General features: G+C 34.1%; 1 protein-coding gene across 34 annotated transcripts in view; it reads left to right on the plus strand.

The window, feature by feature from the left end:
- Window positions 1-15,626, plus strand: part of ABI2 (abl interactor 2) — a 64,902-nt gene that overhangs the window by 19,807 nt on the left and 29,469 nt on the right. For 10 of the 34 annotated variants that reach the window (XM_070421925.1, XM_070421926.1, XM_070421900.1 and 7 more), the window contains exons 2-6: window positions 217-384; window positions 6,016-6,192; window positions 7,714-7,731; window positions 11,919-12,016; window positions 15,454-15,600. In XM_070421925.1, coding sequence (XP_070278026.1) covers window positions 217-384; window positions 6,016-6,192; window positions 7,714-7,731; window positions 11,919-12,016; window positions 15,454-15,600 — 608 coding nt within the window. The remainder of the gene's footprint in view (window positions 1-216; window positions 385-6,015; window positions 6,193-7,713; window positions 7,732-11,918; window positions 12,017-15,453; window positions 15,601-15,626) is intronic. The other 24 variants (XM_070421931.1, XM_070421927.1, XM_070421929.1 and 21 more) reach the window with 3 other exon arrangements.

Consider the following 15,626-nt stretch of genomic DNA (forward strand, 5'->3'; position numbering starts at 1 on the left):
TAGCAGCTTGACTATCTTAAAGGTGCCATGTTATTGAGAACTGAAGCCAGTATACATTAAACTACTGAAAAGATTTACATCAGATGATAACTAGTTTTCAGAACATTATTAGCTAGTATGTGTAGGTTCAGCGACAGAATTGTTTTGATGCGTGTCATTGTTGATTAGATTGATAGACTAGGTTATCTTTGATTAATGATTGTTTCTCTTTCCTAGTCAGCAGATAAGCAGCGCGCCCTAGAAGAAACCAAAGCCTACACCACCCAGTCCTTAGCAAGTGTTGCCTACCTGATAAACACCTTGGCCAACAATGTCCTGCAGATGCTGGACATCCAGGCATCCCAGCTGCGAAGGATGGAATCGTCAATCAATCATATTTCACAAGTGAGACCATACTGTTTTTCTGTATTGTTATGAGGAACACTTAATAAACACAGGTGATCTGTGATGTTGGCAGTGTTTATTATGTGAGTTAACTCATGTATGATTTGGAAAATACTCAGTATTCAAAATAAGTATTTTTTTTATTCTTTTTTTTTTTTTTGTTAAATCTTCACCTGAGGACATGCTTTTATTGATTTTAGAGAGAGAGAGAAAGGGAGAGGGAGAGAGAAAGAGAAACATCGTTGTGAGAGTGAAATATTGATGGGTTGCCTCCCACACAAGGTTCTCCTATTGTGGATTGAACCTGCAATTTGGGTATGTACCCTGACTGGGAATCGAACCCACAACCTTTCAGCGTAAGGGACAACTTTCCAACCAACTGAGCCACACTGTATCTTTTTGTGGAGTAATTTTCTACTCTGATTTTGTTAGGGAAGTAAATTTTAATGGTTCATTAAAACTCAGTTGTTATGTTAAAATTATCAGCCTTCAAGTGAAAATTTGTCTGTTTCTTCCACCTTTTACCAAATCACACATTTTATCTTTTGAAAAATATAAATGTGATAGCTGCTTGTAGGATTTTTGTTTACCAGGATGGTACCATACCTTAACAGAAAGAGTAATCTAAGTGACCTTATAAAATTATCTTTATATAGAACTTGAAAAAAAAATTAGGAATATCTTATTTAATATTATTTAACCTTAAATCTGAATTTTCCACTATAAGTGTTTCTTCACATCCTATATAAACTTCTGTAGACATTAAATGATTTATTGTGTGTTGTACTTTTGTGTCTCTTAAACTAAAAACAAACAAAAAATCCAGCAACAACAAGAATTTTAATGAATGAGAGAGAACATTTATTCTGAAAAGACCTAGTGGAAATAGTCAGTGGCATTTAAAAAAATGTTTTTATTGATTTTAGAGAGAGAGGAAGGGAGAAGGATAGAGAGATAGAAACATTGATGAGAGAGAAACATCGATTGGTTGCCTCTAGCACACACTCACTGGGGATTGAGTCTGCAATCTGGGCATGTGCCCTGACTGCGAATCAAACTGGTGACCTCTTGGTTCATGGGTTGATGATCAACCACTGAGCCACACCGGCTGGGCAGTCAGTGGCATTTTAAATTACTAAGTATATGATTAAATGATTTCCTATAGAAGGAGAGATGTTGATTAATAATCTGATATAGAATTTGTAAGTTATACTCGAGAGACTTAAAGTTTTGGCAAGTTTGCAGTCTTAACAAAGGACCCAAAAAAGAAAGCAAGAAGAAAGTACAAATGCAAAAGATAGGTTAATATATTAAAGTTTCTAAAAACGAGGTACAACTTTTAATAGTTTGTAGGAGTAGGAGAGATTGTGTAGGTAGGTAGATGATGACAACAAGCAAATGAGAGTGAACTATAATAATCTGTTTTCTGATCAGAATTCTGTAGTTCTTTGGTAGAGAAGAGTAGCAGCCTTAAAGAGGAAGGTGAATAAGTCTACTCTAGGTTGTAATTACGTATATTAAGTCATTCAATGAGAACATTTACTTTTGAGAATCACATAAATTTATATTTAATTTATGTGGTTTAATTAATACTATCTTTTAAAGTTATTCTAATGGAATAAGTAAAACATAGGAGAGATGAATGGATAGAGATGAGAGGGTCAGAAATAACAGGGGCCTCAGTCAGAGCTGTCCAGCCTATGTTAACTGTCCTCATTTGGACTTGAGTGTGTGGAGGGCAGTACCTGAAGGAGGTGTGGTCTGCAGGTGTAGCCGCTGTTAAATTTACACAAAATATGTTGGATGAAGGTTTGAGTAGGAAAAGTGGTCAGATGGAGGCTATATCTGTGAAATAAGAGTAAATCTTTTAAAAATTATATTTTTTAGCATTTTTTAAGGGTTAAATTTTTTTCAATTATGTTTAATGTATAGGTAGAGTTCTTTGGTTTATTATCGATTGATTGATTGATTTTAGAGAGGAAGGGAGGGAGAGAGAGACAGACTTATCAATTAGTTGTTCAGCTGTTCCACTTATTTAGGCATTCATTGGTTGATTTCTTGTATGCACCCTAATGGGGAATCAAACCCACAACCTTGGTCTATGGGGTCAGTGCTCTAACCAACTGAGCTAGAGTTCTTTCTTTTAAAAGTTAATTGAACATCAGAACTATTTGATGCTCCTTAGACTAAAAGATTATTCTATAGTTTAAGAGAAAATGTTTTCTGTTTACAAAGCAAATTCTCAGTAAATATTCAAGGATTGGCAAACTTTTCTATAAAAAGCCAGATATTTTAGGCTTTTTGGGCCACGTATGGTCTCAGTCTCATATTGTTCTTTGTATGTGTATGTTTTTAAACAACTATTTAAAATGTAAAAACCACTCTTAGCTTGTGGGCCATATAAAAGCAGGCTTGGGCCAGATTTGGCATTTAGGCTGTAGTTTGCAAGCCCTTAGTCTAAAATACTCCCCCCCCCCCCCCCCCAAATGTTTGGTATTTAAAATTTATTGTTATGCTTTATTAAAAATATTATGTTTTTAGAGGGAACCAGATGTTCTTAAGATACCTTGAGACCATATTTTTTTTTTTGCAATTTGGGCAAAAATACTAGGTTTGGAGAATTTGGAGGGAAGATTGAAGAGAAGTGGAGCTGCAGTCAGGTCAAAGATAAAGATCACATGATGTCTGGAATGGTAGTAGGTGTCAAGAGTTATATAAGGGTTGTCTGGTAGATTGGTTCAGGACCAGCCGATATCATATATCTGAGCTATTTAATTTCTTTCCTCATCAATATCTTTTTTCTGTCTCCTGGGTAAGAACCTTATCATTTTTCAGTCTCCTAGTGCTCTAGCTCTTTTCTCCATTTTAGTGGAAATGAACACTGAGTAGGATTGGGACGGGGGAAGGTAGGAGATCTAGGTTTCATCTTGGTTCTTTGGCTGACTTGTGTGACATTTGGTTTCTTTGAACTTTACTTTTCTTACTTGTAAAATGATAGGACTGATTAGATTATTTCTGAGCTATCTTTCATCTTGAATTCTTTATTCTCCTGAGATTCCCCCAAATGATACTTGATTTGTATTTGCTTTTCTCTTTATTCTGTTGGTTCTGCTATTTGTCTCACTCTGTGCCCCAAATCACTCTGAATTTGAACCTAAGGACTAGAATTCCATCGACTCTATCAACTATGTATCAGGGAGAAATACTTTAAAAAAACAACAAAGTAATAACCCATTCTCTAAATGTCAAACATTTTTAAATGCAAGACAGAATTATGAATATTTAGTATTAGACACCTTATTTTTTACTAAGAGGACAATGTAGTATTAGATAGTGTACTAAGGTATACCACACTCTTCATATCCATAAGGAAGTACAGGCATACCTTGTTTTATTGCACTTTATTGCTTTCTTAAAAATATATTTTATTGATTTTACAGAGAAGAAGGGAGAGGGATAGAGAGTTAGAAACATCCATGAGAGAGAAACATCGATTGGCTGCCTCCTGCACGTTCCCTACTGGGGATGTGCCTGCAACCAAGGTACATGCCCTTGACTGAAATTGAACCTGGGACCCTTCAGTCCACAGGCCGACGCTCTATCCACTGAGCCAAACCAGTTAGGGCATTGCTTTTTTTTTTTTGAATCCCATGTCAAGGAAGTCTGTCGGTGCCATTTTCCCAACAGGTTTAGGTGATGATTAGTATTTTTTCCAGCAATAAAGTATTTTTTAACTAACGTATATAATTGTTTGTAGACATAATGCTGTTGCACATTTAGCAGTAAAGTATAAACATAACTTTTATATGAACTGGGAAACGAAAAAATTCATGTGATTCATTTTATTGCGATACTTGCTTTCTGTGGTGGTCTGGAACCGAACCTGTAATATTTCTGAGATATGCCTGTATTAGGATAGGTTCTTGATGTGGTTTACCTTAGGTAATTTAAGGATGATAAATTTTTAAGAAATTCCATCTTTATCGTCCTTGCTGTTCTCTCAAATCTTTGGAAGCATATTTTAAAAAAGCTAAAAAATGTTAATCTTCAAACTGAGATTAGAATTTAAATTAACATTAAATATTTTCAAGAAAATATAGTTATCAGAACAAACATTTAATTTTATTGATACTTGTACAAGTACATATAACTACTTTTAAGTCAGTGTAGCATTATGTGTAAGAATGAATGCCGTTTGCTGTGTCCATTTCTGGGAAGTTTATAAGAAAGGTTTATAGAATATTATTCAAACTAAAATTCTTATAAACTAAAAATTTTTTAAGCCATTCCTATCTCTTCTCTCAACTACTGAAAACAGCTGGTACTGTCTGCTTTAGTTCCTCGTGTCTTAAAAAATTGCGAGAGATCAAAAGGCAATGTAAATGTAGTGTTTCTCCAATCTTCCCAAGAGCTAAACTTACTGGGCTTGGTGTTCAAGTAGTTAGTAGAAAGCAAGTAAAGGAGATCGAAAATAATGGTATAAAATAATAGCAGATTGTAGGTAATTCCAAAGTTAGGTACTAACAGAGAGTGGAAAATCTAAACCCTAAGAAACTCACCATGTAAGATAATATTTTCTTTAAAAAACTCTCCCTCTTGTTTAAAAATTCCCAAATTAAGGAAATCCCAAAGGTTATCAGTATGCATGGAAAGTAGGATTTATACAGTTCCTAATTAATTTCATATGTGTAGTTTACATCATTTTATAAAAAATGAATAACTGAAATTACCCAGTTCAGTTTGTTAGTAACTAATTTGTTTTATGAAAGGTGAATAATTTAAACCATGTTTGTTTAAATTTAAATGGTTTAAATAATTTAAACCATTTGAATAATTAAAGGCTTAGTTGATATATTAACTTACTAATGAAGAAACAGACATTTAAAGTATTTTTTATTTTATTAACATTTATTTATTTATTTATTGGGAGGGAAAGGGGTTGGCAAACTTTTTCTGTAAAGCCCCAGCTAATATTTTACACTTTACAGGCCATCAGGTCTCTGTTATAACTGGTCATCTCTGCCATTGTAGTGTGAAAATACTTAAGCAAGTAGAATGGCTGGGTTCCAATAAAATTTTATTTATGAAAACTGAAATTTGAATTTCACATAATTTTCATACATCACAACATTATTTTTTCAATCATTAAAAATGTAAACACCGCCGAAACCGGTTTGGCTCAGTGGATAGAGCGTCGGCTTGCAGACTGAAAGGTCCCAGGTTCGATTCCGGTCAAGGGCATGTACCTGGGTTGCGGGCACATCCCCAGTAGGGAGTGTGCAGGAGGCAGCTGATCGATGTTTCTCTCTCATCGATGTTTCTAACTATCTATCTCTCTCCCTTCCTCTCTGTAAAAAATCAATAAAATATATTTTTAAAAAAATGTAAACACCATTCTTAGCTTTTGGGTTGTAGAAAACAGATGGTGGGTGGTATTTGGTCTGTCAGTCATGGTCTGCCATACCTTGCTTTAGTCTAAAACTGGAGAAAGTCAGTATTGGTGCAAAGAGTAGCAAATTTAACAGTTGTGGTTAAAAATATAAATAACGATGTTAAATTTCTAAACATTTATATTTGATTTTTCTGCATATTAGAGCTATACATTTTTTTGTTTGTATTTAAATTTTGCAGACCGTTGATATTCATAAAGAGAAAGTTGCAAGAAGAGAAATTGGTATTTTGACTACCAATAAAAACACTTCAAGGACACATAAGATTATTGCTCCAGCCAATCTTGAAAGACCGGTTCGTTATATTAGAAAACCTATTGACTATACAATTCTAGATGATATTGGACATGGAGTAAAGGTAAATATAATTTTTGTCAAACTTTTAAAAACAATAGCCCATGATGGAACTAACTCTAGAAAATTAAGCTTTTATCTTTCTGTTTCTAGAGAACCAAGTCTTAGCCCAGTGTGGTTCTGAAGGGTCCTTGCTGCTTTAAACTCTTTTAACTTCCTTGCTGCTTCTTAGTGCTATGTTCTCAGGTTTTAAATAATTATTTTTGAATGAATTGCATTTGCTTGATCAGTTAATGATAATACCTCATATATATGATAGATAAATGTGGTATAATCTTATTAACCTTTTAATGATTTAATATGACTGATTAAAATCATTCATTATGTTATTAAGTATTTATCTTAAAATTTTTACCATAAAAATTTATTAGCAAACTTTGGGCATTAGTTTTCAGAAAGAACATAAATAAACAAAAATGCACTTTGATTTTTCTAAAATAAAATAAAAATCTTAACATTTTGGGTGAGAATAATTTAGATAAAAGTAATATGTGAATTAATATTTCCACCGCTTTTGCATATATGGTCATTGTATTTTTTGGCTATCTTCTAAAATTCATTTGAGTGCCTGCTATGTATATAAAGTACCATGATCAAAAATTGGGAGGTATATAAATTTTATTTAAATTGGTGTTTGTACTTAAGAAAATATTCAGAATTTTAACTAAGTATTAAGTTATTTAAAGTTTGCATCTCACCAATGATTTTAAAGTCAATAACTTATGAAATGTGACTTGAGTAAATATATATGCTTATAAGTAAAACTGTATAGTTTATGCAGTTGATTTATGACTATAAGCAAATTTAAATTAAAAAATACTCTGCTAGTATGGCTGGTATGTGCATGAAAATGTACAATGTAAATTTAAAAACTTTTTCTTCCTCAGAATTTTGATAATCACTATTTGGAATTTGATATTTAATTTTATAATTGACACCTACATATATTTGGATTACTGTATTAATTAGAACATGTTAATATAGGATGTGTAATTGGATAGATAATTAATAACTGAAATTTATTTCAGCTTGGGAAAACCTTTTGAGATTTATTCAAGACTAGCAACTGCTAATAGAAAATTTTAGGGTACTGCCAGAATCTAATGACAAAAAGGCACTTTGAATATAAAACTATTTGTACTTGCTCACTTATATAATAAAATGGTGATTCTCTGCTTCAATGCTCATTTAATTCTCGAAGTAAAATGTTATTGTTTTAGGAGTGTGCAGTCCCTTTCAATTGTTTGGACTTTTAGTTTTTAGGGTCACTAATTTGAAGAAATCTTTAATAAAGTTAAGGTTTTGAATAAAACAGTGTCATATAATTTCATCAAAAAACTCTTGTTCATGACACATTCTGCTTTAACCACTCTTTCTATGATCTACTGAAACATTATTTTTTAATGCTGAATGCTTAACTTGTTTTTTCTTTGTTTTTCCCTTTCTCTTTACATCCTGAAGTTCCAACTAACCTTTCAATGCTTTTTTTCCTTACCTCTTTTATTTGCTCCATTTATGCATTAAGTGGTTGCTTAGATTTAAGGTAAGATTCCAGGGCTGGATTTCCATTCTCTGTTCTTATATAGAACATTACATATGGGGAGTGAAGAGATATTTGGCAGTTGGCCTTTTAAAACCAAATAATTCCTGTTTTTATTTATTTGTTATTTTTGTCATGCAACTTTGTGGTGTCTTCATGTTCCATGAGGACAGTTATTTTTGTATGTTCATTGCCCTATCTTGTGTGCCTAGACTAGTGCCTGACTCTTCATTAGGTGCTTAGTAAATATTTATTCAATAAATGGCTAATATATTCTGTGAAACTGAAATGTAAGTTACCCTATCATAAACTGTTATTATGAAATAAAATTAGCTGGATTATGCAAATGTAGAAATTTTGTTAAGGGTTGGAGAGCCAACTAATGTGCTTTGTTTAACCCTCCCCCTGTGTAATAGCCTTTTTATTCTATAAATGGTGTGCTGTATTACATACCTTGTGGCCACTATATCATTGTCTTTTGATTCTCAATGTAAAGAAATTGAGAAGCAGAAAATATTCAGTGTTACAGGGTGTTTTTTTTTAAGTTGCAGTATCGTGTATTTTGCAAAAAAGAAAATTAGTCTTTTTCCTCAAATTGCTATGTAAAATATATGCTTCATTATAAAATCACTTTGGGTTTTCAAGCTGAGGATTAATTATATGCAAAACATCAAAAGTGGATGATAGTGTTTAACAAAATACAAGTTAAGAATTAGAAATATTTTCTTTGGTTATTTGTTTTAGTAATATTTTAATATTTTGGAGAATTAATGGTAAAAGACACTCTAGTTACAAGAAGCCTATCAAATAGTACGTTACTAAAATTATTTCACCAAATTGAGCTTGCATTTTCTTTTTTTTCTTCTTTTTTTCCTTAGGTGAATTTTATAATTTATTTTCAAATACATATTCTTTCTAATACCTAATTGTTTGCCATGTCTTCAATGTAGAAAGTAATAGCAAGAAGACAAAATCACTGAGATCTGAATTATTAATTAGCTACGCACCATGTAGCCACAGAAATTTCAGTAGATTGTGGTAGGGAGATGCGACTAGAGGAGCCGAGGCAAACCCACTTCTTGTGCTATTGATCGGCTCTGTGCTCTCAGGCTTGGTGAATGAGGCTTGTGGAATTGTGAGGAGATTTCCTTTGCATCAAACAGGAAGAGCCAGACCCAAAATAGTGTGTGGCTACCTTGGCTCTTTCTCTCTTAAGTCTGTATTCAAATTTTGGCTATTGATATGTTAATCTTCAAAATAAATGAAATACACAGAGATAACTGAAGGAAAAACACAGAAATGAATAAAATGGATCAATTCTTTTCCTTTAAAGATTAGACCAGCTTGCCTAAGCTACTATCCCATGCTCATTTCCTCCAAACCTACTATGATTTCTTCTTGACCTTTCTGGATTCAGGATCTTCATGTGGAAGATAGGGCAGAATGAGTGGGAAATGAGAGACTCCTTGAAAGAAAGATCTAATATGGAAACATCACACTTGGATAAGATTCCGTAACATCTTTGCACCAGATAGCTCCTCTCCCTAGTACAGTGGCTCTGTACAGTAGCTGTTTCTACTGTACCTGGGTGGAGTTGACAGGGTGAGAAGAGTCCCCTGAGGTTACTGTAGGATCTAGAGTGCACCAATGCTGTCTTTTCTTTCTTCCTATTCCTCTTTGAATATGTCTGTCTGCTGTATCAACTTGGGGCACATTAAGAATTTTGGGTGAACCAAAACAAAGTAGAGTGAAAAATAAATTCAGCATATAGCAAATCATTTCTCTTTTTATGGTGGAAAAAATGATTAGTGGTTTTGGAAGGGTGATTAATGGAATAATAGAACATATTGAGGTAGAGAATAGAATTAAAGGAAAAAAGGTTAAAGTTATAAGGGACTACAAATAACTAACTAGTCCCATAGTTTTCCAACTGAGCTTCTTGGTGCCCTGTGGATTTTATCAGGTGCCAGGGAAGTCTCCTGATATTAGGTGGTGGTATCTGCTGTTTTGATTTCTCCTCAGCTCTTCCTCTGCTCTGTTTTGCTCTCATTGCTGTCAGATTTGATGCCTTTGGGATAGACTCTAAACAAAGTTAGTACTTTGGGATCAGACACATGGGAATTGACTCAAAAGAGACTTCCATGCTTAAAAGTTGAATTTTAAACTTTTTATACCTCATATTCTGGTGTGTGTTTTAAATTTTATTTTTATTGTTGAGGTTATTACAGATGTCCCACATTTTGGGTGGTGGAGTAAAAGACCTAAAGAAGATACTGCAATTTAAATGAAAACACCTTACATACCAAAAACTTAAATCAGATTTGGAAAGCTGATTTCATGTATTTTAACTATTCCATGTATAGAATAAAATTTTCCTTTACTCTTTTTCTATCCCTGCTCCTTTTCCTTCCTTTATAGCAAATTGCTGTAGTTTAGTATTTGGTTCACCGACTTCTCCTTCATCACAAAGTAACTTTGGGGTCTGTGTTGTTTAAGGTTGAGCTTAAAGGACTTTGGTTACTATTTTTAAAAAATCTTGTCATAAATTAAAATTTATAGTTTTAAAAGCTATTAGTTATTTGTCATGTTACTTCTAAAATTTTCACCAAATGTGGATTGATTTTTTAAAAAAACTTCTGGCATTTTCATTTTAAGATATGATTAGTATACCCTCTGCTTATTGATGATGGGGAGAACAAGGATAAGTTAATCTTTATTTTATTCTTACTTGGTAACCAGTTTGTCTTCTATTGTTTAAAAGCAACAACAAAAGGATTACTGATAAATGCTTCACTTTAAAAATACTGACATTTCAAAGGTATCATTTGTCATTAAAGATTGTTTTATCATCACACACAACTTGTTCACTGGGCTTTCATTTGAAGAGTTTGCTTTTTGTTCTATTATTTCTTGCCTATTCACATGACAGGTAGTGTTTTAGGATTTTAAAAAATTCCATTTAGTTTTGATAGCCTCAGTACTCTGTATACAATTATGATTTATTTTCTTAAAATTTATTTTTGAAATTACATATTTAAATGTATTCTAATTCCAGCGGTGTAATGTCTTGAAGTTTCATTTTACTCATGTAATTTGAATACTGTAGACATTCTTATTAGAAAAGCTAAGATCCTCTTTTGAAGTGTTTAGCAATCCAAAATACCAGGGGCTTAAGATAGCGTCAGGCATGAGCCTATATGGTGAACATTACACTGTTCAAAACAATTTGAGATTGCACTTGAATTGCATTTGTGAATGACTTTTCTCAGCTCCTTAAAACATCCCGATTTCTGGGGCTGGCTGTGTAAGTGCTGACATACTCCTTTTGTGATATCTATTGTTCCCATCTTACCCAGCTCTTCTGCACTTGCATTTTCAGTTCGGGTAGGATAGTGAGGAGTCAGGCCCCAGCTCTGATTCAGGACTATGTTGCTCACATCTTTCCCGTGACTGAATTCATCTTCATTTGGGGCCTGAGTGGGTCTCATTCCCACTGGAACGAGGACATTGCCTGTGGCCCCTGTACTGCTCACAGGTGAAGGGGATAGCTCAGCCCTAACTTTCTAGTTCAGATGTTTGGGAACATGCCCTAACTTCTGGCAGTGTGTAGGTAGGTGATTCCTTCATAAGAGAACTGAAAGAAATCGGAATTGTAAGGCTGATCCACTATTAAAAAACTAAAATTTTATCTGTATATCATGCAATTGAACTTTATTTTGCATTCTCTAGTTACTGGATCAAAACTATAGTTGTATATTTTATTTGAGAAGCGTATTTTGTTTTGTATGATATACTTACTATCTAAAAAACAAGGAATTGTTTAAGGGTGTCATTGTTTCTGATTGAGTTTATTCTTTATTAAAACTGAAGTTTTTATAGTTACCCTGTTTAATTTCAATTGAGTGTAGTATCAGATGGTCCAACCAGTGATCTGTTGGTGTGATGGCCTAATGGCAAATAAAGTCTTTGCATACAAGTTTACAATCATTTGAAAATTTCACATTAGGAAGAGTCCTTTGAGTACAACTGTAGAATAATAGTGGAGTAGAAATTGCAATTGAAATGCATGGCCTCCAATTCTTTTCCCTATTTAAACCTTCCCCTTCTTTGTTAAATAGCATAACATTATTTCCCCAAAATGCTACTTTGTTTCACTGCATACAAATTGAATTTTCCTTAAAACTTTTTAGGTGAGTACCCAGAATATGAAGATGGGTGGGCTGCCACGCACAACACCTCCAACTCAGAAACCTCCCAGCCCCCCTCTGTCAGGGAAAGGGACACTTGGGTGAGTATGTAACTAAGTAATAACAAAACGATTTCGGTAGTGTTGTGGGAAAGTGAACACTACATATATTTAATTTATTTTTGAAGATTTGAAAAGATAACATTTTCCTTCCTAGCATTATCTTTTTGTGAATAATTTTCCCTTTTCTTGGGAAACATTTTAATACTTTAAAAAGATTTTCTTTAGAATTTATTTTTCTAATGAATTTTACATTTAAGATGAAATCCTAACTAAAGTTCCTGGGTTATTATAAATTGCACTCTAATTCTTATTTTCATAAAAGTTTGTCTTTTGTATTATAGTTGACTATCCTTATTTAGACTATTCCTCTGAAGAGCACTATGTAGATTATAAAATTCTATATTCTCAAGTTAGGAGAATATTGAGCTTTAATTTGATCCTACAGAAGTGGGCTCTGGATTTGACTTTTGGCAGAAATGTTCAGTTAATAGAAAAGCTTGACTTTTTTCTTCTGTAGCATCACAATATAAAAACTTGGTTTATCGCGGAGATTTGTGATCAGGTAGGCATAATGCACCTCAGAAGTCAATGACCAAGATTACGATCCAGCCTTGCTCCTGCTCTGTGGTCTTATATCGTCAGCCTCTTAGTAAATTCTGTTTTTTCATCTGTAAAAGGGGGTAATATTTGTCATCTATCAATTTTTCAGAGTCACTACCATGAATTGGATTTTTAAAAAAAATGTATAAAACAAAAACAAATTGCTTTGACAACCATTGTCTTTATGATATATGCTTAAACTTTTTTAATTGACAATCTTGTTTTGGGCCCCCTCACCAAAAAAAACCCAAAAACACACACACACACAAAAACAAACAAAAACAAAACAAATGAAAACCAAAAACACACAGAAAATCATAAGCAATGTGAATCAGAAGACGAAGATGAATTGGGATATAAAAAAGGATGATGTTGGAAATTATAGTTAGGACAGTGGGAAACAAAAGAATAACAATTCCAGCCAGAAGTAGGATTTTATTTAGGTAGACAAAAAAAAAAAAAAATTCTGATGAATTCCAGCCAGGAATAGGATTTTATTTAGGTAAACAACAAAAAAAATCTGCTTAGATTAGAGAGGAACGAATCTAGTAGATCAAATAAGATTTACTCCTCAGGCTAGAATGTAGATGACATGGTGGAGTATCATTTTGCAGAGGAAAGAGAGTCAAATCAAGAGGAAGTGCTTGCTTTATTTTCCTGTGAACATGTACAGTTCTATCATGTATAGTACCTAATGGATTTTGTTAGGTTTTAAATCAAGATTATTAGCAAGGTAACCCACTGTAGTCACTAGTAAAATAAAATTTTCTGTTGCTCTCAAATTTTGATGATTACTCATATGCCAATACTTGTTTTGCTTGTGTGTTAACAAGGATTCTGCAGGATCCTCAGTCTCTGGGCACCATAAACCGGTTGATGGTCATAGCCTGGCCATCTTGCAGTCTTTGCCTGACCACCACATTTTGTTCCTCTGTCCCTTGTTTTTTAGCTTGTTTTTGTCATTGCCTGCACTGTATAGTTCTTAGTCAGCAAAGGTTTTTTTCTTGCTTGAAACAGAACGTTTTTGTTGTCTGGGAAAAATTGTCTGGAAATCAGATGTTTGGAAATTAATCAGTTTTGTATTATGGTTTTTTATATTTATGCACAGTTTCAGAGATGCCTAAACTTTTTAGTATTTTAAGTGCAAAGTCCTGACATTCCTTCCCCCCCCTCTTTAACCCAATATCTCATCTAGTGCCCCTTATTTATTTTTCGTTATAAATGTACATATGTATTTATGCAAGGAGATTTTGAGGGCAGCGGTGTGGCTGGGGTCTTGCAAAGTGACCTCATCCCAAATTGGAGAACCATGATGTGAGTAACCCAAGAGAGCAGAACTTAAAGGAAACTTGGGGGCTTTGGGGGCGAGAATTGAGAAATTCATAAGTTAAGTGAGTAACATCATTTCAGGAAAAGAAAGTTAATTTTCACATCTTGAGATCTCACTTTTTATACTTAAAAAAAATAATTTCAGAGAGGAAGGGAGAGGGAGAAAGAGATAGAAACATCAATGATGAGAGAGAATCATTGATCGGCTGCCTCCTGTATGCCTCACTGGGGATCGAGCCCACAACCCAGGCATGAGCCCTGACTGGGACCTCCTGATTCATAGGTTGACGCTCAACCACTGAACCATGCCGGCCGGGCCCAATTTTTTTCTTTTAAAGATCAGAATCTCATCTACAAAATGTTAGTTGAGAATTTATCATTGTCTTAAAAAATTTGGAAACCATACGCTGAACACATGAAACTAATACAAAATAATATTGAATGTATGCCGAAACCGGTTTGGCTCAGTGGATAGAGCGTCGGCCTGCGGACTGAAAGGTCCCGGGTTCGATTCCAGCCAAGGGCATGTACGTTGGTTGCGGGCACACCCCCAGTAGGAGATGTGCAGGAGGCAGCTGGTCGATGTTTCTCTCTCATCGATGTTTCTAACTCTCTATCCCTCTCTCTTCCTCTCTGTAAAAAATCAATAAAATATTTAAAAAAATATATTGAATGTAAACTGTGATTGAAAAATAAAAAATTAAAAATATATCTAAATGTTAACACACACACCAAAAAATAATTTGGAAACTGTATTGCCTTTCTTACTCTTTTCATTCTCTTCCTTTAAAAGGAAATTAAGGCACATATGTAATACCTTAATCAATAAAGGAAAAAAAAAGGGTAATATTTTAATAGAATCCAATTTGTTTTGTACTTTATAGTTCAGAGTAAATAAGGTAGAAAGACTTAGGCCTTTTTCTACCTCCCCCCTTCCTTTTAAATGTTGAACTCTGAGGGAGGGTCAGAGGTAGAGAGATCAAGGTGAAAGTTAGAGGAGGAAGTGAGGTGAGAATGGAAGGAGGTGAGATTAAATTGTTTGTTTTAGTGTATGGATATAGTGTAATTTCTATATAGTCACTGTATAGAAAAGGAAATACAGGGTTATAGTTGCTACTGATCTTCAATGTGGAGTTGTGGAGCCTGTCTTTGCGTATCTTTGGTTAGGGAGAGGGGTGAGGAAGATAATTGGTGCATTCATGCAATGCAGTTGGGAGACTTGGACATGGTACTAAAATAATTTGAACTCATCCAAGAAGAGTCTGTGAAACACTGGCTTATCTGGTGGGAGAACCTTTGTGCTCACTGAGGATGAATGAACAAAATTGCATTAGCACAGGGAAATGAGGTTGGAGACTAAAAATAACAATTCTCATCACAATGATGGAGAAATTTTACTTAAGGAAAGACTGAAATGGTACCTGGGTTATGTAAAAAGCACATTTTTCTATCTCTCAGTACAAATTGTATTTCACTACTGGCAACTCTTTGAATTTATTGTGCCGAAACTTGCTGATCACACAATACATCCGCTCTTCTTTTTGTAGGCGGCACTCCCCCTATCGCACACTGGAGCCAGTGCGTCCTCCAGTGGTACCCAATGATTACGTACCTAGCCCAACCCGTAATATGGCTCCCTCGCAGCAGAGCCCTGTGAGGACAGCTTCTGTGAATCAAAGAAATCGAACTTACAGGTATTTTCTCTACCTCAGTGCAGAAT

The sequence above is a fragment of the Myotis yumanensis genome, unplaced genomic scaffold (assembly GCF_028538775.1).
Source record: "Myotis yumanensis isolate MYYU_CA2020_CCGP unplaced genomic scaffold, mMyoYum1.0.hap1 SCAF_8, whole genome shotgun sequence".
Lineage (NCBI taxonomy): Eukaryota > Metazoa > Chordata > Mammalia > Chiroptera > Vespertilionidae > Myotis > Myotis yumanensis.